Source organism: Chaetodon auriga, chromosome 1 (assembly GCF_051107435.1).
Source record: "Chaetodon auriga isolate fChaAug3 chromosome 1, fChaAug3.hap1, whole genome shotgun sequence".
In the NCBI taxonomy this organism is placed as follows: domain Eukaryota; kingdom Metazoa; phylum Chordata; class Actinopteri; order Chaetodontiformes; family Chaetodontidae; genus Chaetodon; species Chaetodon auriga.
In genome coordinates, this window is record NC_135074.1 from 10,925,700 (window position 1) to 10,953,070 (window position 27,371).

Here is a 27,371-nt window from a genome sequence, read left to right on the forward strand (position 1 = left end):
GGTTTTAGAAGCAGCCGATAAAACAATATTTCTTCTCACCCCTCCCTTTCCAAACATGTAGGAGAAAAATGCGAAAGACCCTTTGTAGAACACATAAAGTTCATATCAGTCATTTCATCTGCCTATGGGTTTGGCAGCAAGCATGCCTAATACCCAAGATGGGAGGTTGCTGCTTTCAGCTCTCAGGTGCCACACTTCTCTCCTCCAGAGCCACAGTCTAAAAATGTCCTTACTCTGATGGGTCAAAAACATGAGGGAAGAAATATCTCCTTAATCGACTGACATAGTTTATGACATTAAGAGACTGGCAAACAGGAAAAGGTTGCTGTCAGGATAGTATTAGAGGGCAGCTCTCACTGCATGGGCCAGTGTTAAACAAAGTGCCAATCAATAGCTCTTTTATTAGTGGCCGCAATCAATGTACCGGTGACTGAGTGAGCCAATTAACGCCATCGACCGCCTGGGCAGAAGAAAGAGAAGAGGAGAATGGAACGTGGGCGTAAGAGTGAGATAGCAAAGGAAATATGGGAAACGATAGCAGGGGATGAGCAGCAGTGTCTTCCTCAGGTCTTATTTTCCTTCTCATCTGTAGGGAGGGGGGCATCTGCGGAGTGAGAAGTCCAGATTCCCACCAAGCGGGTGGCCCCAGGGGTCTGCGGCTGAGGACACCCTGACAGAAAGCAGAGGCCGCCTATCTCCCAAGAGGAAGTGAATGTGTGTATGTGTGTATACAGTCAGTGTAGTAATGGTGGTGGTGGGGGCGGGGGGCAATCTGGGGAAGCTGCAGCCCCCCCGAGTCGTGCACATCATCTACTTGTGCTGTGGGTGAGCTGTACTGGGAACACAGCAGCACTCGTCTTCTCACTGCTGGTTCTGAATAGTAATGAGGTCACAGGGCTGTAAGGTCTCTGTGCATGCTCAACTCCACCTCTCTCCCCGAGACGCTCACCGAGGCGCGTGTGTGTGTGTGTGTGTGTGTGTGTGTGTGTGTGTGTGTGTGTGTGTGTGTGTACATGAGATAACCTAGGCTTGGGGACATACATTACATAATTTCCTGTGGTCTCTGTGTAACACTAAAACTGCATGTGACATTAAATGTCAGGAATGCTGGCTTTGTCTGAGTTTACCACTGTTGATAAGAAACCACTTCAGACAATGTCCTCATGATTGGAATTATTAAAGAGTGTAGTGCCGCCGTGTCCTGTGAAAACCATGTATTTCCAAAACATCAGTTTGTCATTAGCTAAGAAAAACAGATCAGCTATCAGGTTTGTGGCGAAGCATTTTTCACATAATCCAATGGGTCATCAATTCTTTTTAGCTAACAAAGTAGGAGAATGCTCTCAAACAATAAAGGCACACTGAATTCTTCATTTTGAAATTGTTTTTTTTTTTTCTTAAAGCAATGAAACAAAAACACTGAAAACTTATTTTAAAAGTCTGAAAGATTATTTTAAATCCTTTCAGTTTTTATGTAGTTGAATTGTTTATATTTTATCATTGTGTTTGTCATGGACAATTGATCAATGGGGGAAAAAAACAGAGTTTCAGTTTATATAAAATGCTGATTTTATATAAATATGGTGGCCATTGCCAGATGCTAGAAAGATACCCTCAAATAAAATTAAACATGAAGTAAAGAAACAAATCATGCAAAGACAGTACAGTAAATAATACCACAGTTAATATATCCACTTTGTTCCATAACTAACTCCTCCACATGAAACATACTTTGTTTGCTTTTCTTGTTGTCATGTCACACCAAATCTGAAATGTCATCATCACAATTTCTGCATTTCATAAAGTTGGTACTATCACGCCACACCTTCTCAGTAGCACAGGGGCTCTGTTGACGTTCAAGCCCCTCAGCATTTGTGTGTGGGTGCCCTGTTCCCAAAGAGAAAGAGGTCAGGAGGACATCTGCTTCATGTCAGCTGGCAGTGTAGCACTTGGCTCAGAGGTTATCAGGCTGCCTCTATCAGCCTGCGGTCAGAACATGGACCTCTTCTTCCTGAAGGAAACCCTCCGAACCAGCGTGCCGACAGCTTGAGGAGGTGCAACAGAGAGAGAGGAGAGGAAGGACTGCAGGGTGGTGGAAGGAAGAGGACAGGGAAAAGGATGAAGACGGGGAGAGATGATAGGAAATGACAATGTGTGTGAAGTGATAAGCCCCTGGCTAGGACCTCCACACCCTGGGGGAGGACTGGGGGCTACAAGGCTTCAGCTTCAGTGCTCAGTCCCACCGCTGTCCCTGATGACCCTGCCCAGCCATCTCATTGCCAAGAGCATGTAGACAACACTTGCTTACAGTATCTGACTAAAGTGTACTGTATGTTGACTAAAGTGTACTGTATATAGGCTACTGTTTTAAAATAGTGGTTCATGAAATTCAAACAAAAAATGTCTTTGTTTTCAAGATCAAGATTTCAATTCTGGTCCAGTACTTACAGACATTAAGTAATTCAAAGTATACTGAATTACACTTGGAAAGTTGGGCATTTAACTGAATTAGAAGATTGTATGTATAATTATTCTGTGTTTATATGATCTCTTGTAATAAAATGCTCCTTATATATGAACTCAAGTCAACCAGGTCTGATCAAATCGAATTAAATCGGCTTTTTAACATTTTTTAAAGTTGCTGTAGTGAAATGTTAACAAGAAACTTGTCCCCTTCTTTATCCTTAGACTTTATTCCCACCATACCTAAGTACAACAGAATCTGTTCAATAAAAGGACCAGTGTGTAGGATTTAGTGGCATCTAGCGTGAAGTTCCAGATTGTAACCATCTGAAAACCCCTTGTCTCAACCATCCCTTTCCAAGCATGGAAAGGAAAATCTACAGTGTCTATCAAAGTTGTGAAAAAACCCCTTTTTAAAATCCCTGTTTGGTTTGTCTGTTCTGGACAACAATAGAAGGATGACTGATTCTGTGGAAAAGGAATGACTCACTCTGTAGATATGCACTAATAAAAACACTTTTATGAATATTCTTTTCCATTTCTACCATATTCTGCCAAAAGATGCCCCTAAATCTTACACACTGGTCCTTTTAGCATATAAAATTGAAAATGTTACAAGTCAGCGTTGTGCCACTGTCTTTTATTTCTTTTGTTTTTCATCATTTTCATCTGATAATGAAACTATGAATACCTGTACCACAGTGTGTACACATTTCAACAGTAACTCCCCTGAAATCACAGTACTGTATCAGACTTTTGAGGATCTTTGATAGTCCAGATATCTACTCCATCTGGATTACAATAGTGCTGACACATGCAAGTACACAAGACCGAGCACAAACACACAGAAAGAATATACTGCAGTCTACAAGTCTCCTGTATGGGGGGCAGGAAAGGTGCCAATCTCAGGATACGCTTCACCTGGACTGCTGTAGAGCTTCAACAGACTTTAAATATACGAAGGTCAAGACAGGCTAAGCACAAAGAGTTGAAGGAGAGAGCTGGAAGTAAATGCAGTCAGACTCATCCAACGGATATACACTTCATTTAGAGTACGATAGTGGGATGCTACAGTGCTTACCAAGATTAAACTTACACAAGATAGGTCAGGTGAAGCTGAAGGCCAAAAGAGCAGAACAGAAAAAAGGAGAGACAAAGATGAAAGTGGAGTGATAGCAAGAAAGAGGCAGAATGAGGAATGGAGGGACAGAGACAGAGAAAGGCAGAGGGATGACTGTGAATGCAGCCGGGCTCTGGTCTGTGAGAGTACTGCCAACCGTTTGTGATGAGGGAGCTTCAGATGAAGCGGAGCGAAGTGAGACCCAAAGCCAGGGCTAAGTGAGCAGATTAGAGGACTGCACAGTGGTGTCACTCTTCCACTGCATTCGCTCTCCGACTAGCAAAGGTCAAGCACATACTACATCCACACAGTCTGCAGTGTGTACACACACAGATACAAAACACAGTCACCAGACATCGGCTACAGACACACGACACAAAAACAAGGTTAATGAAGCTAACAGCTACATCAAATTGAACCTAGTAGAAAAGCTCACAGTCTGATAGAACACAAGGTGACATGTGCAGACAGGATGAGCCAACACACTAAAAGCTCCTCTCTGTCCCTGTCATTCTAAAAAAACACCTTTATTTTCTTAGCTCATGACATCACTTCTTGTAATCTGAACTCTTTCAGGATTTGAGCCATTGCAACACTGAGCCCTATAAAACATAATATGTTCCATCACAACAGCATCCCAGCACTTGAGTATTTCTATAAAATCATAGGCAAGGCCGTTGCTATCAGCAGGCTTCCTATTTTAAGATTTTATATGCTATGTCAACATTTGAGTTAGCCAAACTGCTGCATGAAAGTGCTGGTAACTGTCTGGTAACCATGCATTTCAATCTGGTGTCAATTTCTACACTCTGTCAGGGATGTTTTTTAAGGCCTGACATGCAATGTTGTGCATGAACACGCTAAAAGATGCACATTGAACCTGCTCGTGTTCAACTGAACATATCAGTTTGAAATTAATGAACATGACCGACAATCACACATTGTGTTTTACGGCACTGGCCATGTCCGATGGTGAAAGAATGCCCTACTCTGCCTCTGATTGCCTTACCCTGATATTCCTACCCTAACCTTAACCGATCTCACTCCTCATGCCTAACAAACCCAACCAATGAAGGCAATGAGTACTAGCCAATCAACATCAACCAGCAGAGTGAGGAGTCTGACAGTCAATGAGAAATATCGTATTAGCTGCCTGCTCACATAATTTTCCAGCCCTGAATGTTAGCAGCATAGCAGTTGAGTACTGACACCAGGATGGAGCAGTTAGCCCTACATTGACCTGTACGACCCCCTCCTACACAATCCTGCCTCATGCACTGCTTTTGCTTGTGTTGTGACAGAAGTCTGGGAAATAAATCTTTATCTGCAGTCACACTCACGGTACTACAATATTTGATAATGAAAATGTGAGCTTCTAAGTAAATGTTTACTGTCTGCTGAGGTGCAAGTACACTGAGAGGCAAGTACTGTATTTCCTTTTGTTACATATTGAATGTGTGCACTTCATGACATAAAGCACTAAAAACAAATACAAATTATGAGTTATTATTTGTTCTCATTTTTGCTGCTCCTAGGTAAAACACTCGCTCTACTTTGTCACTGATGTGCACTTCAATCTCTGTGTGTTTTTTCCCCCATTTAGCCTAAAGGTAACACCGTATATTTACTCTCAACACCTTGGGGTGACACTGCTGTGCTTGCCGATGGAATTTAAGCCGTGCTTCATACCAAAGAGCTGTTTTACAGCCCCCTCAGACGCCGCCTGTGTAGATTTGTTTTCCCACAAGCAAAGTAAACACAACACTTGTTGAAGGACCCTCATTCACCATATATTTAAAAGGAATGTTGTTAGCCCCCTACGCTCCCCCCTTGCACCACTTTTCTCTCCATATTTTACCCCTTATCATTCTCAGAATAAATATTCTCGAGATAAATGGACAGCACATCTACTTTCTAGATATCTCAACGTCAAATGGAAAACATCTTGAACCAAGCGAGGAAAGAGGATCCTAAATGGAGCCAAGTTATGGTATTTCAAGGATACTGCCCCCTTATTTAGAGGCGTCCGTGTTACTTCAGCGCAAGGGGCCTTGTGGAGATCTGATCCATTCCTCTTGCTTTCTCCAAAGTGAGCTTGACAATCTGCAAATCAGAAATTAGCCTTAACAAGGCAAAGTTGAAACAAAAGTGTGCGTTTTATTTTTTTCCTGTAATCTGATGATGTATTGGCCATGAGACCAAGGTCAGGGTTCACTCAGCAACCATGTACTAAGCTCGTTCACATTAACCAGCGAAAAGGCTAATCAGAGGTATATGATTTCACCTTCTCTACAGTTAACAGGACTTTTTGATGTTGGCAACCATCTAACATCTGCTTTTAAGTTGGGTGGATTGAGGGAGCCCCACTCCGTCTTTTCTTTTTTTTTTCCTTAAGGTGGATCCACATTGGATCAACGGAAAAAACTTAAGACTGCTGGTAGAGCTAGAATTTGGAAAAAAGGGAATGGAAGGGAAATGAAATAACCATGTCTGAGTGGAAATCAACTGATGAGGCCAAAATTTTAGGAAACAAAAAGCACAACATCAAGTTGGTTGACACTGGATTTTATTAGTGTGGGTCTGTGCTTTCAGAAATCAGAACACGCTTCAGGACTTTTTTTTTTATGTATTTTTTTATTTTGTAACCTGGAAATTGAAACACACATAGAAATGTTTTTTCTGATTCCAGAATATAAGTGAAAAAAAAAAAAAAGAATTGTATGTGTCGTCATTGTTGGGATAAAAGTCTTGAGGTAAGGGAAGTAGGTCTTATCATATTGTATCACTCTGGTTACTGAGCTTGTCAAGCCTCTATATTTGTTCTGACCAAACACATAAATGCTTAAGGATCAAGAATGCGAGAATGTCAGGTTTTTGTCTACGCACAAGAAAATATACCATCATTAGCTCAGCTTGACATGATGTGGCTGCAAAGGAGCTGAAGACAAAGACAAATGTTGTAGCAAAAAAATATTTTTAGCCGCATCTGGATCGAGTTGGGATACGACCATGGAGGGACCTCCACCGGCTACGCAGCAAATGAGGAACAGAGGGCCCGAACACTTGAACTGTCATTGGTAGAGCTGCGATTTCCATCCTATCGGGGGCTCTGGGTATCTGTACTGTTAACACAAAAATTTGTCTGGTACCAGTTAGCACTGATCTGACACACTTACCTGGACATGAAATCAATCAGGTCAATTTTCTTATACCTGTAGCAAAACCAGAACTAAGCGATGATGACTACCAATTGGTCGCTATGTCTTTTTTTAACAGGGTGCACAATCAAAACAACAAAAAGTGCCTGCTGTAATGCAAGGTACATTTTTACATACTGTTTTTTTCATAGGTGTAATACAAGCCTAATTCACCTCACTACATGACTTTGCTTTTTCTGTCCTTGACCTGTGGGAGAAAAAATCAAAGAGGATATGCGAGGGCTTTAGGAAGAGAGACATTTTCTCTACATTGCACTGGGCCTCTGAACTTCCAACTGAACTTTTAGCATGTGTTAAACGCTACGCTGATGTTATTGAAATCGACACTGCTATGCTACGAGAGAAGAGAAAGCGGCTCAGCGTTCTCCGTCATCACACACCCACATTATATGCACACGCACACACTTACACAACCCACTGAAAAGTTCACAGTCCAAACTCACTGCCAGAAACTGAGAAGAAAAATCCAAAACAATCTTCTTTTTTTTTTTTATTTTTAAAGAAGAGCACATCTAACTGTCAGCTCAGTGAGGATTATTCCACCACGGTTGGCTCCCCAACTTCCCCACCGTAATCCACCCAAAAAACTCTTGGTGAAGCCTTTCAAAACAATTTATGCAAACAAACATCAAGCACAGCTATTTGTATTGGCACGACGTTGCAGTAAACCAGACTGAACCAAGACCAGATGGGCCTGGGCCTTTTTCTGTCTCCGTGTGGTGCAACACTAGAGGCAGCTCAGCAGACACACTCAACACGGAGCACTGTCCTCTGTAATGGAGAGTGTTTCAATATTTAGACCACTTCTCATCACATTCCCCACTTGGGTGTATATGTGTATATGTGTGGTGGATTGCCACAAGGACACACTAAACTACAGCGGAAATATTGCAACCATTTCTCTGTTATGTTGTCATTTTCCTCTAAAATCTTTACTTGTTCCCAGTGTTTGTCCATAAAGCAGGCTCCTCTCCATGTACACTGGGATGTTGATGTCCTTCACACCTCAGTGAGCGAGAGCTTTGATCACTTCCTGCTCTGCTCAACTCATGACCTTGCATAATGGATCATTTACAAGAGTAGATTATATTAAACATTGATAAGCAGTTTTTTAAAGCTCAAAGCTGTGATGTGTGGTATACAAGTTCCCCTGACTAGGAAATATGGCGATACATGAGAGGAAAGATGCCTAAACATACCATGACCTGTCTGGTGCTGACAGCGGTGGCTGTGCTGTGGCCGGTAATTGGACTGACAGTAATAGGAACTGTGTTTCTACCTCTGCAGGCTCTAGAGATGGACCACAATGCTGCTGTGGATTTAGCAGTTGCAGTCAGATGGAAACCATGTAACTGCGATTTTTGTCTTCTCTCTTTTTTTTTTTTCTCCATTTGAACACTGACATGATCATTTATGAGTTGAGTGAATTTCATGACCCACGGGCCCTTGAAACCTGGTCAACCGCCAACATGCGATTTCAGAAATACATGGTTGTCAATGAGAAAATGAGCCCTCCATTCGTCATTCCAGAGGAGCTTGTTTTTTTTTTTTTTTTTTTTGCAGATACATGTATTTACCCGACAGCAGCGTTTTGCTGCTGCTGGCCCTCCGCCTTGAGGGAAAGTTCGGTTTGAAGTCAGCATCCATCTCAGCGAAGACCACACAAACACGAATGTAGTAGCAGGGAGGCAGCGTACACAGACTTCTTATTGCCGGTAACTGAATACATATTTGATTATATTCAGGTCCAAATGTGAACTTTAATTCATGAGGATCCACGCAATGGCACAAAGCAATGGCAGCTCTGACACGCCCAGAAAAGACTTGTACACACACCCTTGCCGACAAGAACACACATAGACAAAGAGCCTAAGGCCCTGAGATGAAAGACGGCACATGGATCCACACATCGTATGATCGACCCACAACCAACCCGTCCACACACACATATCTCCAGACACCCCAGGGAGAAAATAGACACACATTCCTCCCACTCGTTCTCCATCTCTCTATCTCTCTCACACACACCTACACTCGTACAAGCTGTGCGAGCCAGGCTCTCGCTCCATAAGCAGTTATTTCCCAGAGTCACTGCCAGCACTCTCTCGCTCTCTCAGTGACAAGCTACAAATCCCTGACACCACCACTGATGATAGCTTTACAGTAGAGCCTCAAGGGGACTCTGCCAGCCAGCGCACACAAACAACACACACGACTCCTTCTCGTTCTGTCTTTCTCCCCTCTGTCTCTCTCTCCCTCTCCCTCTCCCGGGAGCCCCAGGGGCCTCTGGGATATGCGGCTCCCAACACAAAATGCCTAAGGTTTGTTTGAGCTAAACATCTGACTCCGAGCAATCAAAGTGCCATGATGAAACACTAGCCATGCCTGTCCATTAATGTATAGATTCATGCTTAAATTGTGGAAGACAAAACCTAATGGATATGTTCGTGATTATGTTCTCTCAAAATACACATTGTCTCAAGTCAAGATACCAGTCAAAGCACACCACAGCACAGTGGCACTACTTAAACAGCAATCAAACTTGTACCGTCATCACATACAATTATTGTCTGCTTTTCCTCCACTCATGATTGATTTATCAAGACAGTGGTCATGATGTCATACTCGCCCTATCCCTTTTCCCTCCATTTAATGAAGCTTTAATGACTCCCTCTGCGTGCTATAATTATTCCCCAGCCCTGGGGATGTTTGCTTTGGTGTTGACCGGCCACTGCTGTGACCATATCTGCCACTGCTCCATTATTTCTCATTACAATATTTATTACTGTTCTTTCCATTTTGGATAATTTTGTAGCACTAATAATGGCCTTCATGGGGGGAAGTTTGTGTGTATGCACTGTATGCGTGTGTGTGTAATAATTCCAGATCACAAAAGCCGTGGATTTATTGGCATATACCAATTTGGCTTTAATGAGATCACACACCTCCAGGTAGGTGCAGCTTCATCCCCTGCTCGGCTCGCGCTTCTCCCTCCGTCTCTCCGTCTGTCTGCCCTTATTACCATTTCATACAGCGCCCCCTCCACCTCCAGCACCACCACCACTACCCCCCATCTGATGAAAAACCAGAAAGGCTTTGTGTGGTTCATTAAGTCAGCATAGGAAATGTATTAAGTAGGAGAATAGGGCTGGGAGCTATTGAGTGTTGACTTAACCTTTCCAGGTTTTTTTTTCTTTTTCCACCCAGTGATGCTTCTAATGGAGGATGCGTGCATTACTCAGTCTCATTAGTAACCACATGGATCCGTTAGAACAAGATATAATGGAGGTTTGGACTTGCTTATTCTTAAATAACGTGAGTGAATGCACTATAAGGGTGAATGCCTTTGTCTGCTAGTAGTTAAATGTTCTATTACATGACCAGTCATGGGTCAGATGGTATGTCTACAAATTCCAACTGCCTGAGTTTGTTGGAGCCTGTTTAAAGTGGAGGCATGTTTTGTTTTTATGTATCATGAGCATACACATATGCAAGACGCTAAACATTGGAAATGATGCTGAACTTATTTGCAATACTTTGTGTAGCCACTTGTGAATGTCCCCACAAATGTGATAACTCCAAGGAAGCTTATATGATTTCTTTTTGCCGTATTTCACAGTTTTATTTGGGCTTGAACACAGAGACAACCCGACAACTTAAGCATGGCCACTACACCATCCTGCTGCTAAAGATGCTCTTGGTGATAGGATGCTATTGGAAGTGTATTAATCTATAGTACTCTAAACCTTTACAATGGCAGACTTTGCCAGAAGTAACAAAAAACATCTGAGAAAGAGGAATCACTAATTACCATTGTCAGCCATTTAGCTGCTAAAAAACAAAACCTTGTTACACTGTGATTACTAAGTAATCCAGACAAAACACTGTAAAAAAAAAAAAAATTTAAAAAAAAGAGTCATGGTGAGGTTGTGACACATTTTGGAGGAAAGGGCACTGTGGTCAGTCTGCCATTACAATTAGTGCTCATTTCAGCCTGATTCAGTGAGATCTACGCTGACTGCTGGACATGCATTATGCATGAGCATGTCCATATGCACTTGGGCCATCATGCATGCCCTTGTAGAAATGCATCAACCACCAGCATGCAATTACATTTAGCTTGTTTCAGCCTTCTCTGTGTGCACATTCTTGTATGGAATAATGGTTTAGGCATGCAAGTGTCCATTCTCCTCAGGTAAATCGTGATCGGTAAAGTTGAAAATGTTGAAACTTATCCATGAAAAGTGTTTTATTCTATGTTAAACTCTTGCCACTGTCCAGTTAAAGTCACGCACCTTCACATATTGTGATTCTGAATCTCTCTAAAGTGAAGGATTAAATGGTTCTTTGATGGTTGAGAACTTTCTTCTACTTCTTAAACTCAAATATTTGAAAACCCACTGAAAATTGCATTTTCACAAAAGTGAAAACAGTGGAGAGAACATGCATATACTCTCCACATCTACTCTCCACATAATGAATATGCAAAACATGTTTTGCATACATATTATATCGTACATTGAGATATTTGATCCTGTAAATGATCAACCTGGTGTATATACAGGGCATTTTCACTTTTTGTCTTTAGTTACTCTGTTTCATGTTTTCATTCATACCACAACAATGTATTTGGAATTGGTCATGTTGTAATCAAGTTGACTTATCTCCTTCATTTGTGGATATAACTGATTTACAATAATCTGTCCGTGCACATTTTTCTGTGAGTTCTGGCAACTTAAAACTTGTGGGTGCAGGATCAGCCTGAAATATCAGGGAGTGTGATGGCTGGAGAAATGACTGGACATTGAAAGAATCAACAAGTTGGGAGAAGAAATGAATTTAAAGGTATATTTTATTCAAAGAATAATTGCAAGGTTTGATACAGTTTGGTAACGTGGAATAGCGCTTCCTGTTGAGGACCATGGTGTGTTTTTCAACAACTTCCCTGCTGTAACTTAGTTGCCTGTCAGAAGCAATGAGCACTTGTCAGAACCAAATACGTGGTGTGTGTGTGTGTGTGAGAGAGCTGCTGCTGCCTGTGGGTGTTTACTTCCCAGGCACTTCCCGGAGCCTGGACCATGACCACTCCGTCCACTTTATCTCTGAGGAAAATCTCTTGACGGGAGATCTTCATCTCCTACACGCGGCTCTTTAGCGCCCCTCGGAGAAAAACACCATAATCGCAGATTGGTCTCCGAGGGGAGAAACGCCATACATCAGTATTGGAAAGACAGGATACCGGGAAATTTGGCACAAGGTTATCAGTCGTGACAAAGGAAACCTTACACAGCCCTGAACAGTCAGAAACAGGCAGATCATATGACTCAGTGGGAGCGATCATCGCTGTCAATACAAATATAGTGTGTATAGGAGGGAATTATAGACCCCCCTCCCTTCCTCCCTCCCTCCTTGTCCCAGCTCAGCATCACACGAGGAGGGGGCACAGCTTGTTTATGTTTATAGGAGACAGCGAGAGAACTGGTGATGGTTGAGCTGCTGATCTAATAAGGCTTAAAATCATTTCTCGTTTCATTCACTGTGAGGCAGCATCATTCCTTACCCATCTTTCAAGTGAGCATCATTCAATTAAAATGCAATTCTCGTCGCCCCCATCCACGGATATTTAATTAGACTGGGGAGCAGGGCTTCCACTGTCTCTCTTTTTTTTCTGAGCACAGCTCTTCGGATTTCACCTCTAAGGCATATTTTCATTCTGTTACTCGTTGGTTAAACAAGGGCATGTATCCATTTGTTAATTGATACAATTACGCATTACGCGTAATGGTCACGTAGGTCTCCAGGCGCGCATCAATCACTGGTCTATTGACCTGCCAAAAACCCTTCTAACCGCTCCTGCCGGGACTGCCCCTTTCTCTAATAGAGAAAGATAGAAACATCATCGTCATTAACTCCGGGATGGACCTCTGGCCAGGGAGCCAGAGGCGAACAGAGGTCGAGATTAGAAAAAAAAAAAAAAAAAAAAGAAGTCTCAGATGTCCTCATTCAAACGGCTTTAATTGTGATAGAGCGCAAATAAAATAAAAACTGTTTCAAACTACAATGTTTTTAACAGAAAATTCTCAACAGACTTTGTAATTTACATGTTTGATTCCTGTTTGTTTTGTTGAAAAGAAAAAGTAATCCCTTCTGCCGAATGTGTATGCTATGTGATAACTCACCCCAGTGACAAAAAAAAAATAAAAAAAAATCATTGCTTCTTTTTTCCCCCTCATTAATTTGACTTCACAAAGGCTTTCCATATGGTGTCATGCTACAATTCAATAATGATGAACAATAATACAATTTTCCGAGACTTTATCTCAGCAAATCGGTGACGAATTCTATTACAAAAGACTGTACAGTGCACCTTAAGAAAACCCTGCGTTGGACGTGATTGGCAAAGACATTATTCTATCCTTGGTACCCTGCCGTTCCGGGATTACAGTGACGTCACGCTGATACCCTTGCATGGATGAATGCTAAAGAACTATAGAGCCACAAATAATAGCACAAGCAGAGTCCATATCTTGCAAGTCTTACGTTATCCTTTAAGCCTCCTTCAGCTAACACAACAACATTTTTTTTTGCACTTAATGACGCTTAATTTTATTTCTTATCGGGTCCTTGGGGGGATTATTCATTCATATAAAACAATCTGCAGCTGGTGCCAGCCTAAAGTCTCCCTCCTATGAGTGAAGTCATCTATTATTGAGCGAAAGGCCGTGCGTGGAAATGTGTGTAAGACGGTGGATTTGAAGTAGAATTGGTTGCAATCGATCAAGGGTGAAGAATATTGCTGATGGTAACAAAAGAAGCAGCTATGTCTTTCTCGCAATTTGGATACCCTTACAATGCAACTTCACAGGTAAGCCACTTTGATTTTTATTTCTAAGTTTTGTGTACACACGCGCGCAGACACACAATTGGCTTTTTTGCATATTTTCTTTTGCTTTCCTGTAGTCAGAACACTTTTCTCTGAAAGAAACATTCCTGAGTGAGTGACTGCTTTGACAGTATTGGCAGCTATTTTCGCGTGGTGCTTTTGTTGTTGAACCAAATATCGATATACACGCACCCGTGTCCAATTACACTGAATTATGAATGAACTCACGTGTTTTTCTGATGACAATAGAGATGAATGTCACCTATTGCTCACTACGAGGTGTAATTGGGCTGTAGCGCTTGTGCACATACTTTCTCTTTAAATGATCTGTGGGACGTTAAATACATGCCATCATCTTGAGAGCGTTTAAAACTTGATTACAGCGGTTTGTTTACATTTTGAGACACTATTGTTGCGCTTAATGTCAAGTTCGAGGAAGTTCAAGTCGATCAGGGGACTAAACTTACTCTGACTGAAAAGTTGTCACCAACTTTTATCTCGATAATAGTCTATTTTTGAACGTTCAACGGATTACATATAAAATTAGGATCTTTAACATTCGAAATAAGGTGGTGATTTACTTGAGACTGACATTATTTTTGACTGTTCTTCCACTAAGTCTAAGTTTAATTTTCAAATCGATGATTAACTGGAGAAGGGCACTTTTACGCACGGATTGCGCACATCTCTTTCCATCTTAATATCCACCGAAAAATATAATTCCAGTGTTATTTACTGCAGTATTTGACTCAGTTTTATTAAGACATGAAATAAATGACGGTGACATCGTTTGTTACACTTGTTCACAATGTAAGATACTTTCTGTCAATCCGAGAATTCTCTGTAAAGTGACTTATCTTCAATTAAGGCAGGTCGCAAGTTAAGATAATGGCACCTGGTTCATGATAGCTGAACTGATGTGAACAACAAACAAACGAGACCAGCTCACCTTTTCACTCGTTTTAAGATTTCAAGGATCAACAACTTAACTCAGATATCTTTTGCAGTGCTTCCCCCACAGTCGCTTCAGAGTTACCACAGACATCCAGATATGAGCAGAAACAGCCAATGACCATGTCTATCCACGATTCTCTTCATGCAGTTTTTCGTGTCGGCAAACCCCAGTACGACTTGCTGCGATTCGATTTCCAGGTCGGTCTCTGACGGGACAGGCTGTTCCCAGACCGCCGCTGCCGCCGCCGCCGCCGCCTCCTTTTGCTGCCCGTCCTACGAGAACCGGCTCCTGGCGAGCAGCCGGACGGAACTGAACGCAGCGCTGGGGATGTACAGCTCTCCCTATGCCGCAGCGGCCGCCGCCAGCCAGAACTACGCCAACTATTTCCCCTACAGCACCGACCCATCCGCTATCTACTCCACTCTGGTGGGCTCACTTCAGCCTCATCTGATGCGCTAAGGGGGGAGGGGGGCTCAGGCTGATCGATCAACCGGGTTTTGTTCATCAATTTATCTCACACTGCAAACATATCCGTCTCGACAAGCCGTTTAGTCCAGCATCCAGTCTTATCTGGCTCCCCTTTAAAACAAGTTAAAAAAAAAAAAAGAAGAAGAAGAAGAAGAAAAAATCCTGTCACTTAGGTGAGAGGAAGCAGCGCAGAAGCTGCAGAGGAACTTGTCACATTTGACTCAAATCTCTTTTTATTATTGTTACAAAAAATATTGGCACTCATATGCTGCTGAACATCAAAAAAGTTAAATTGTATTAATTAGGATTGTTCACTTCCATTAAGATGGAACTAAGAATGATTTTGGAGTGGATAAAGGACCAAATGACTTGTTAAATGCATATTTTGCAAAGCAACTGGAACTTCTTTATTAACTCTTTTTTTAAACACCTGAAGTCAGCTAAAATTTATCAATAAAAATATTGCACATTGTCCTTGAAAACAGTTGAAAAGTAATATACATATATGCACAATAATAAAAATGACCATTCTGGGATCATGTATAACATATTATACTTTAAAATACATTGTAAAAAGACATATTGATGATGTGTAGGAGTGTTATTGTCAAGCTCAAATCACTCTTCCTTAGAGTGATTTATTGTTAGTTTAAAAACATGAAAATAGAAGAAAATAAAATTTCTGCTTGAGATTGTCTACAAAAATCATCAACATGTTGAGAAACATTGAATGTTGCATACTTATAACAACCTCGTTGTCTTTTACAGAATCCACAGTATGACATTAAGGACAGCACAGGCACTTTACACTCTGGCATCACTCAAACTGCTGCATACTATCCTTATGACCATTCACTGGGACAGTATCAGTATGACAGGTAAATTCTACCTTCATGTTTGTCCACTATGTGTAATATGAGCATTAGCAGACCTGCCACAAGTACTTCACCACTGATCATTAAAAGCTGCTATTAACAGAGGGAATATGCTGCATTCAGATCAAAGGTCAGAGTGTAACTCCATACTGATACTTGCATGGCGTAACGCTGTATATATTTCAAATAGCAGGGAGTAATATATAAGATGTCGGAGTGATATCCATCACTAACTGCACTAATAGCCACTGTCTGCGCGCGTGTTTGAATTTGTGTGTGTCACTTTTCAGATACGGGACAGTAGACTTTAATGGCACAGCCAGAAGAAAGAACGCAACTCGTGAAACCACCAGCACCCTGAAAACATGGTTGTATGAGCACCGCAAGAACCCCTACCCCACCAAGGGAGAGAAGATCATGCTGGCTATCATCACCAAAATGACCCTCACCCAGGTGTCCACCTGGTTTGCCAACGCCAGGAGGAGGCTAAAGAAGGAGAACAAGATGACCTGGTCACCAAAGAATAAGGCCAGCGACGACAGGAAGGATGACCTAAACAAGAGCGACCAAGACTGTGTCACCAAAGGTAATCATTCATCTACCTTTCGGTGGCATAAAGTTCAGGTTTTGCAGTAAGTTATAGGGTTAAAAAGTATATTAAAAGTTTTCTGAACAAAGAATGTCTCTATAGATTCACAATAAGCACCTTTTCAAACAGTGTTACCTAAAAATCTCCTTGCTTCAATGCAGATTCTAGTGATTGCAAGGAGGAGAAGGATCTGCATCTCAGTGATCTGGAGGACATTGACGAGGACGAATGTGACAAGCTGGACAGTGACTGTGAGAAGGTGGTTGCAGACGAGCAGGACCTCCAGAGGGCCATGGCAGTATCTGGAGTTCCTCAAAAGAGAGACTGCAGCTCCGAGCTGCACCTGAGTTTAACTAACAGCTTCCATGCGTTCCCCTGCGCCATCAAAAGTGTCGCCACCCTCCCCCCTCTCCCATCCGACTTCCTGGATCCTATAGTGTCCAAGCCACCCTCTTCAACCAGCCTCACAGGAACGGTGTCCCTGTCTCACTTTGAAACACCGGATAAGCCTCGGATTTGGTCTCTGGCTCGTACGGCAGCTTCGGGGGTGATACTGAGCCCTCAGCACCATGGCTCGGATGTGAGGACAGGCAACTCAAGTGGGGACTGCCAGCTCCAGAGCACCAGGCTTACTGTGGCTCCTACCGGACAGTGTGGGGCCATGAGAGGCCTCCATGAATCAGGCAGTGTCGCCAACACCGAGAGCCCCTTCCCAGAGGGCTCATCCTTGCACTCAAAAGTCTATGGCACCGGCAGCTACAGTCACAAGGACCTCCAACTGCACTGTTCACCCTACGCTGCACTCCCAGACACGTGTCAGTACTCCACTATTGAAGGTATGTCATCTTATATCTGCAATATTAAACATATTGCAAGGGATGAAAATTGGTTCTGTAGAGGAATACAGTGATTTCCATCGCCTGGTACATTAAGGCACATCAGCATTGCCAAATATGATTTAAGTTTCCATGCATTGTTGGATGTAGTAAAAACCATTTTTATGGTCCTGAATTGCTGAGACACTTTCTGCCAGCTTGCATCTGGGGCAAGTTTCTCAGATATGCTTTTATTTGGTCGTGTAGGATTCTCTGGTGGCAAAGCAGACACACAGTCATCTGACCTCAGTGAAGCCTGTGGGACCGTGCAGGATGACAAGGTCACTGCGTTCAGACCAGTGATGAAGAGGTGAAGGAGGTGAGAGTCTGCACTGAACTGGAAGAAACCAGTGAAGTCACGACACACACGCGTGCGCGCACGCGCGCACACACACACACACACACACACACACACACACACACACACACACACACACACACACACACACACACACAACAGACAAACGCCATGAAACACTCACAGGTGAACAAGGATGCACACTTGACACTCATTCTCTCACTTTTTGTTAAATATGTATTGCTAAATTGTATTTCTTATTTGAACTAAATATGATTGGGGCAGGAGCAGGTTATTAATATGCCTGTAGTCAAAAGTAATTTCTCATAAATATCAAAATATGAGACAAAACATGAACATTCATATTGCAGTCAGCTGAGTAATAAACTTTCTTTGTTCTATTAAATAACTGATTACAAACACTGCTTATTTCTTCTCATTTTGGGAGCTCACTTTATTTCCTGCTGTGTGTTTTTCCCTCCTAGATTGCTGGAAACTGCACCACAATAAATAAGGGGACATTTATTATGCACTAAAGGACTCACTGGCCGAGTAGCGGCCTCAGTATGACACATGGGAGTCACCTGGCGCTGCAGCAGTGGGAGCTGTCAAACTGTGGACGTGGCTATCGTTTTGCACAACTTTCTTTTTATGGTGGTAAAGAATTTATGCAAAAATTCTAGATGCAAAGGAACGAGAAGGGCCCAATACAAACAGCCGAATTTGTGTATGGCAATCGTGTAGTGTAGCAGACCTATTTATTTCTCTGTGTATTTATTATTTTGGTACGTTGTCTGTTTGTTTGTTATTTAACGTGCTTATTGGTTGATTCGTATCTCCTTTCGGTATTTTGTTACATGTTGCGTTTTATTGTGGCTTCGTGTCATTTTGCCTGATGTAAAAGAGAAAAGCTTGTCGGACATGAGGTTGGCTGTAGAAGGACTGGATCCCCTGTGCTGCGCGTGGACCTGAACAGTTTCGTCTTTGTGTTCAAATGTGAGCTTCTTCTGTGTTTGCCATTCATGACTTTTTTTTTTCTAAGAATACATTTTTTTTTTCCAAGAGCTTTCGTTTTCTGTGTCGTGGTTATTTATAGAGCCCGATCGGCCAATTAAAACATTTGCGGATGTGCGTTTGATCAAAGTTGATCATCTTGACTCGACGCATGAAAGCCGCAGCGCTGATGGAAGGTCAGAATTCAGAGGAAGACGTGAGTGAAATCCACAAGTTGCGGAAGAAAGGGGACATCGTCTCTCTATTGTCAGCATCTAATCAGGAGTGGCATCAAACACTTTGTTACTGTTCAGGCCAAGCAGCGAGGCAGGGACATAGAATGAATGCTGCTTTGTCCCCTGTGTAGCGAGCCGCTGCACTAACTTAACATTGTGTTAATTAAAAGGTCATTTGTAGGATCAAACCCGGCAGAGAAATTCACATGGTCTATCAAAGTCCCTTTGATTTGCCTGTTTTGCCTATAGTCCATCTCGTTATGGGCTAACTCTTATTACTCTCCTGCAGACAGCTGTAATAAGATGATCACTGTAGTCTGTGATTCCTGCTGACGGTCTGAAAAACTTTCTGATCCTCACATTTCAAACTTTTAAAATCAAATAGTGCCGCGGCGAACGACAAAAGGGTTGTGTGAGAACTAATTGCGGCTGGGATATTGATTTTGACGCGCTATTCCACAATCTACATACTCAATTTGACAAGTCTGTGAAACCAGTTTTACTTTACAGAACAAACGATGTAAACTTGCCAGCCGAAAACAAAGAGCGGAAAGCTGCCTTTTCTAATTCATTTAAATGAAATGATCCTTGGTCGCGAAGGTCTGTTCTGTTTCTGACTTGATCTCCTCTCTTGATTCCTGAAACCAGTGAATTATTATTACATCGGCAGGCGAAGATTTAGGTTTTATGACTAAATCTGATTCCAGACCACCCCTGAAACAATACCTGCAAATAGTCCACAACCTCGCAAAGCGTCATTTGAGGTCGTATTTGTGGGATTATGCTTGTAATAAAAGTCTTTCCCCGTATTAGGACAATTCAGGCTCAGGTCAGAGGCGCTGTGGTCATCCTGTGCGTCCTTGGCCAATGGCGGAGCTGTCAGCAGTGCACGGAGTGTGGTAAATCCAGGAAAATCGACATGATGAGGATGAGGAAGGTCAGGAATAATAACTTAGGCCTATTTGGATTTTTTTTTTCCCAACTGCAGTTTTTCCTTCTGAGTTAATCTGAGTCCTAATAAGTGATCTGCGTGAGGCTGAACGCAAAAACAAATATATTTTTAATATGGCCTGAATACATCTATTTCAAGAAGGCGGCTACTCAAAGGTCTGAGTCTCTCATCACTGATGAACCTGCGATAAGCAATAAAGAGGACACGCGACTTTAACGACTGGCATCCTTAACACTTATGATACGTGATATATTTTCAACTAAAGGTCGCCTGTAGGGGATTTAATATAGCGTACTCAAGCAGCTGGATGCCTTTCCTTTACTAAAAGTTACTGTGCAATAATGAATAAAAAAGATATTCAGCACAAAGCGTGCAGGGAAAAGGTACCTGATGTGAGTCAGCTTCATCATATGAAGTCTGTAGTTCTAGATCAGTCAACAGGCCGATACTGTACCAGTCCTGTTAATGACAAGACGCTAACAGGGAGCCTCTCCTCCTCCTCCTCCTCCTCCTCCTCAACAGTAATCACTCATGACGCCTGCTGCTTTGCTCTATACATTAAAATGTAGGGTAGGTGTGCATCAAATATTTACAACCAAGTTTAATTAAATTGGCGGCTGTAAAGAAAAGCTGCCTTATGCTAGTGAAGGTAATGATGCATGCGCAATGGGATTACCACCATGGCGATGTACCTGAGGGAAAGCAGAGATAATGGCCATGATGGGCTCATATAGCAGCGTATGCCTGACGCAGCTAACAGGTCAATTAGTCTGTCCTACACACGGTGTTTTAAACAGCGCTACAGCAGCTGCGCAGAGCGGAGACAATCAGGAGACACATCTGTAAATAGAAGCTGATCTGAATGTCATGGATCAGAAACCACGTTAATGCTATTCACGTTTAGAGCACAGGGAGAAAACTCAGCGTTTAAATAAATGAGATGAAATAACCTGAATTAGAAGCAAAGATGATAAATAATAATAATAATAAAAAAAATGATGTTTAGATTCTTTTTTGGTGTCACTGGTGGTGGTGGGCACAGGGGGAGGGGACAAACACAAGACATTTTGTTTGTCTGACATCTATAATCTGAGGCGAGACATGAAATCTGTGGCAAACTACAATGTTACAGGATAATAAGTTGCTTAGGTAGCCTATATATGCACAACTAAATCTCCCTAATACACGCCTTCCCTCTTGGTAAATTACATTTTTCATTAGGGAGGAGGGAGATGATGGGTGCCTGTGAGAGCAAGTTTGCATAATCCAAAACAGATTTTAGATAATCTGTGAATGAGGCGCAAGTGTGCAAAAAAAAGAAAAACAAGCTATGGTAAACATGGATGCTTAAATAGGTTTGACATTATTGCTCTGTGACCATCCCTTGTATGAAATCAGCAGGTGTCTTTATACTCACATGTCTGTTATTATCAAACACTTCCATAAGTGTACACGCACACAGCCCCCCACCCCTCCTCTACATTCATGGATCATTGATCTTTTCTGAGCCAAGTTGCTGCTTGCATCCTCTGCTCTTTTCAAGTCAATAGGCCAGCTGACTGTCAGAACTGGCAGGTGTTCTATTAAAGTCAATGTTTGGGACATGGAACACTTTTATATAGATGAAGGAGCAGAATTATAATTCTGAACATGATCATCTAAAAAAGGGCGTTAGCCCCATCAATCTGTGCCGCTTTCAAACAAAGCGTAAACACTGAGCAACATTTAAGAGTACACATCACACCAGTGAATAATTTGAGACAAGAAAGAAATGTTATATCCTCGACAGCTGCAAAGTTATTTATTTTATTTAGATTTTTCGCTATGCACTACACATGTTTTGTAATACAAGACAGAGTGGGAAAAATATTACTGAACACATTTTTCTTCATGGAGGTCTGCTGTTTTTCCAGTCTCTCTCCTGAAGGAGAAGTAGTAATCAATGCTTAGAATGCCAGTGTTGAAAGTGTACACATTAAAGACAAACTTTTAAATCAATATGAAACAATGAGTTCTTACATGCCATGTGCCTGCCAGCCCTGTCTCCTACAAGTTACATTTATACACCACTAATTAGTAACAGCAAATACATTTTCAAGGAAACGTAATGTCGACAGAATTACATTTTGTATTAAAGGGGAAATGTTGTTAGTTAATGTGCCTGGCAAGTCACAAAAATGTTGATACTGAACGTATGTTTACTGACCGTGGATTTCATTTGTTTTCCATCAGAATAGGCAGTGTTGCAATACATTATCCACTCACAGTGACTCCAGCATTATTCAACTGTTTTATGATTGGGCTCGAGCCGTGGCAGCACTTGGTTAATGTTAGGGAAAGATTATGGTCTGTTTTAATACAGAAAAAGTCAGCAGTGACTTGAGATCTAATGTTTTCTTATTAACATGCAACCAAAATCATGATCTTTCCCTAATCTTTGCCAAAGCGCTTTCATCACCTAAACCTAACCACCAACCAAGAGGCTGGATGTGAACTCTGGATTGTGGTGTGACAGTCCTGAACTTTGTATGCCCACCATCCAGACTACCCACTTCTCTGTAGCTCCAGCATGTTACAGAAAATGTAGTTTCACACACTGACAGAAATGTTGTCTCTGAACATAATCTAGGCAGCGATTACATTGTCACCACAACATAATTATGAATGCAAATCAGCTGTCTGGAAATGTAAATTCTAAGTGACAGGGTTGGACCTACACATGCCTTCAGGTGTTTCCAAATCACATTCATGTTTTTGAATAATGCTTTAAGAATTTAAGCATTTAATCTTCACTTCTTTAGAATTCCAGAGTAAGATGTTATCTTTGTAATAAGAGAAGTTTTTTGTAGCCCACCTTTTTTGGACCGCAAAAAAACAATGAGTGGATGTTATCAATGATGAATTCAAGGACAGCTCTGTCACTTTGGACAGCTGAAACATCTGGGAGCAGTGGCTGCACTGACCACAGTTATTTAGACATCCACTTGTTTCTGCTACTACATATCTTGTGAGACAGGTGTCATCTTAATGTTTAAATGTAACTTAAATTGTAAAATAGGCAGCACACTTCAAACATAATGATGAGATAAAGAAATCCCATCCTTAACATGAGTCAGAGGTAAGCATGAGCAACATGGGTGTGAAGCATACAAGCATTACACGTCCATGTTTTATGCACACTTTATTTTTATTGTAATTTCTTTTAACCAGTCCATCAAAGGGTCTGAGACCAGTTTAATAATGGCTGCTACTGAGGTATGTTGTATGATATAATACTATAGGTCAATGAGGGGCTAAGTAAGTATCTGTCAAAGCACCGTCAGGAGCATCCGTCACATGTGTACTTTACATTCAAGCCCTCACTTAATGAGCATGTGCCTGCGATGCAAAAGAACATGAATTATTCTGACACGATAGCAACGGCCTCTCCGTATAAATAGGAGCCAAAACAACAACAACAACAACATCTCAAACAATAATTTGCACTCTAGTCTGACAAAAGAGCCAGGATGGAGGTGCCATTTGATGTGTCCCACGCTGGGCAGCTAAGGCTCATAAAACAAAGTCTTTGTACCAGTGGCTCAGAGTTCGGATGAGGGGGACAATACACACACTTCATTACATTTCGTCAAAAGGCGCAATGAAATGTGTGTGGGACATTGTTTCTGTGCATGTCTCCCTCCATGGAATTTCTGATTGCAAATGTTGCTACAAGGTCTCTGCTAATGAGTTTTGTCAAAGACAATTATAGACTTGGTGGAATGGCCAGAGAAGGGATGAAAAGCTGGCTTTGTGTGGCTTGGGTAGATGTTGCATTGCGACCCCAACTCCTTTCTATACCCTGTGTTTGACCTGTGCTGTTAGTGTCCGAAAGAATCCAGGCCTCCGTTCCATCACTGGTGCTGTGCTCGAGGCAGAGTGATCTGCTCCAGCACCTTTGCCCTTTTCATATTAGTTCCCAACCGGATCCCTGTGTGCCAGGCTGGAGCATGGCACAGAGCGGTGTTAGTGCTGCCTTTTCCCAGGGCCTTGTTTCTGTTTGCCTGTTAAGGATGAGAATAAAGACTTGTAACCAAATTCTTCACAAATGTCCCTTTTTTCCTCTCATCTCAGTTCACCGCCTAATTGTGAAAGGGGTGGCTACCATGGCTCAAGTGATACTATGAAGGTAAGAGACACCCTGTAACGAGCTTTAAATCTTTGCTTTCATGGCTTCTGCTGTTTGCCCAGTGATTTACCCCTGATGTCAACCGCTAAATGCTACACCAAAAGGCAAAGTCAGTCCCACTCATGGACCATCTGTAACTAATGGAGGGAGTAGAAGTTATACTAAGGGGAAAATGTGAGCAAAGACTGCCATATTTACTTTGAGCAATAAGCAGGTCAGGAAGCCTCAATCACAGGATAAAAGACTAACCCACAAGGAAACACAATGAAATAAAGTCGTCCTGAATGCCAGCACGAGAGGAGTTCTCATGTGTGGCCTGAATCCCTACATTGTACCCATGGAGTGCTAAACTGTGTGTGCTCTTGTTCCTGTTATCTTGTTTGTTCTTTTATGTTTGTCTGCTGGACTGGCAGTTTTCTGTTGCTGACCTTAGGTTGGCATCACCAGCATCAGAATAATCTTCTGTGTCATTTTAATACCCTTTAATAATCCCCCGCATCTCATTTTTAATCTCATTCTCTCCTTCTGTTTTTCTTCCCCTTTGTGTTGGGCATCTGTTGGCCTGTGGGTTAGTGCCTGCTGTTGAGTCTCCATTTGACTTTTAAACACGGTGTATCATGTCCATGTAACTTTTGCTATAGTTAAAACTTTTTTTTAGTTAAATAAGGCACCTCGTATGGAATTCTGTGAATCACATGAAGGAGGAGGCAGGGCCCATGTGACGAGCTTGGTTTTAGTGCTGGATGGGCATGTTAAGTTAGACCATTTTACACCTCATGCACACTTTCTCCTGTGGTTAAACTTTGAGAAAAAACAGAATTGCATGAATTCATCATAACTGCACTTTAACCCCATGTTAAGCATTATGTTTGAAACACTGAATCAAGAGAATTATGCAATCACCCAACTTTTTTAACCTTCTTTAAAACATTATTTGGTCTCGACGCTGCCCCCAAACTTACAGTATTTCATGGCTGGTTCATGGTCATCTCTAGCCTCATGAATCTACTTTACACGACCTCGTAAAACCGTTGTACATAACCTGCGCAGAATCAGAATGCAAACAAAAGTTAGGGACTTGCGGGTCAACACAGAGGAGCAATTAGCAAAAAAGGACCAAAATATTTTATCATATGTTGGTGGAGACTAAAACAGAGCTAAAAGTAAAGTGAATTGTATCTAATCTTCTTTTACGTCCTATTGATGTGAAAAGCAGGCAACTGAATAGCTGAACTGGATGTGGGGGGTGGTGTGTATGTGTCAGCTTGTTGTCAGCTTGTTGTCAGCTTGTTGTTGTGTTTTCTGCCCTTTTGGTGGTCAAAAACTCACGAGTGCAGCTTTAATGTAGCTATAAAAACAAATTATCTCAGTTACTTACTCAGCATTGACTAACTTCTTTTCTTGTACAAAAACAAAATGGCTATGCACAATGCAGCTAAGGCCGCAATGGGAATTTAAAGTAACAGTAATGGGATGGGATGATGTTCCACTGTTCTTCCTTATTTGTTTAAAGGAACATTAAAAAATACAGCTCATGACTGGAGTATAGTGCCCCCTGTTGAAACATTGTTCCCTCACTTTCTATGGTGTGTCTGTGGTCTCAGTTTTTATAGAAAGAATGACAATATAGCAATTTTGCAGGAATTCTGAAACTGTACAATGTTGAGATTTATGATGCTTTATGATGTTTCTATACAAAAAAAGCCCCATACATATTCAACATGTGCAGACCCACACGCACACTTCAGGAACTTCACATTGCATGGACACAAATCACATTCAGGCTCAAACTTTTGGTTTAGGCTAATTTAAGATGATTCGGAGAAGAATCGTGTCACCATAGGTTTATTTTTGCCAAGCTATGTCGGTGACAGCCTCTGGAGCAGTTCATTTGGACTGTAGACAGCAACAATGTTCAGCAACAGTATTCTGCAAAGCAGCAGCAGCATTATCAATTCTCCTCAATTTATGTCTCCAATTACCTGAGCTCAGCCTGTGCCAACACTGCTGCAGATTTGACAGATGAAGTCCAGCATGTGAAGCCAGCAGCTTGTCTCTCTTGGAGACTCTGCACCTGACTGTTTTTTTTCCCCCCTCTTCACACATATGCAGCACAATGAGAAGCTGTAGCAGTAGCACCTGTAATGAACAGCCTCCTCCACCTGAACACAGTGCATTTCCACTACATTAGTTTCATTGGCATCATGCAGGCAGGAGGAAAACTCACAGCAGGGCTGTGTAACAGTATGGCGTCGACAGCGCTCCTCTCCACCGGGCTCTGCTTGGGGGCCTGCCTCTCTGTGTGAAGCTCCTGTGTAGGATTAGACACTGGTGTGCAAGTCAAATGGTTGCTAGCTCTAATGGAGTCTCCACACCTGCCTCATGTCTACATCAGTTCTGCTTATTGTTACTCAAGGCCCTCATATATCAAGCAGACACACCAAGGAATGTAGAGGCATTTCCAAGAACAGTATCTCCATGATTGCAGAACATATCATTACTGTGACAGTGCTGACCTCAAAAACCTATGCATGCAAACGGACCAAAAATTACAGAAGTGCACTTTGAAGTAATTATGTCGTGTTGATTACCTACAGAGGGCTCTTGATCAAAAACAAAAGTAATTTAAGACACTGGAGAGCCTCATGGCCCGTAAATCAAAATTAAATCCTTTAAATACATTGTACGGAGGTCATGAAATGTGAAAAATGGCTTTGTTTATCACAAACAAACCGAACAGGCTCACAGCAAGCGGCATCAATGGATGGGCCATAAAGAGCCCCACAACAAGCAAGCAGGGCGGCTGACAACAAGGCCCTGTTGTTGTGGTGGCATGCCAGTCGTGACGTGGCTTTGATACGGCGGCGCAATAAGAGGCATCAAAGAGGGGCAGTCGAAACACGCTCCACATTCTACAGCAGCAAGGTAAACAGCTGAGGGGAGAGGAGGAGGAGGGAGGTGGGGGAGAACGATGGGGAGGAGGGAGCAGTGGAGGGAGGTGACACACAGACCACACATTTTCAAAGTTCACTCTTAAACACAGTGCGCTCATAAAAGTACAGGTCCCATTATTCACGGGTGGGATTTCTCCCTCTCTCTATTATAGCATGCAGGCAAACAGCCCAAACCCCCGAGCTGTGTCAAATGATGGAGCATCATAATTACGCCCTTTTTATTGGCCATCTTATTCCAGCTATGACTGATGCAGCTCCCAACCCTAAGTGTTTCCATTTGCACTTTCATGTGGCAAACGAGCAGAGAAGCCACGGCTCGCCTGC

The 27,371-nt window shown here is 42.1% G+C and overlaps 1 protein-coding gene across 2 annotated transcripts; it reads left to right on the plus strand.

Moving 5' to 3' along the window:
• The first annotated feature begins 13,332 nt into the window (after positions 1 to 13,332).
• Positions 13,333 to 18,806, plus strand: irx6a (iroquois homeobox 6a). Of its 2 annotated transcripts, none has more exons than XM_076737163.1 (7): positions 13,333 to 13,666; positions 14,837 to 15,065; positions 15,876 to 15,985; positions 16,273 to 16,568; positions 16,733 to 17,407; positions 17,654 to 17,765; positions 18,230 to 18,806. In XM_076737163.1, the coding sequence occupies exons 1-6, from the start codon at positions 13,653 to 13,655 to the stop codon at positions 17,758 to 17,760; spliced, it is 1,431 nt and encodes a 476-aa protein (XP_076593278.1). In that variant the 5' UTR covers positions 13,333 to 13,652; the 3' UTR covers positions 17,761 to 17,765; positions 18,230 to 18,806. The 2 variants fall into 2 exon arrangements, with proteins under 2 accessions (XP_076593278.1, XP_076593268.1); XM_076737153.1 differs by having other exon boundaries at positions 13,470 to 13,666; positions 14,787 to 15,065.
• Positions 18,807 to 27,371: the final 8,565 nt, after the last annotated feature.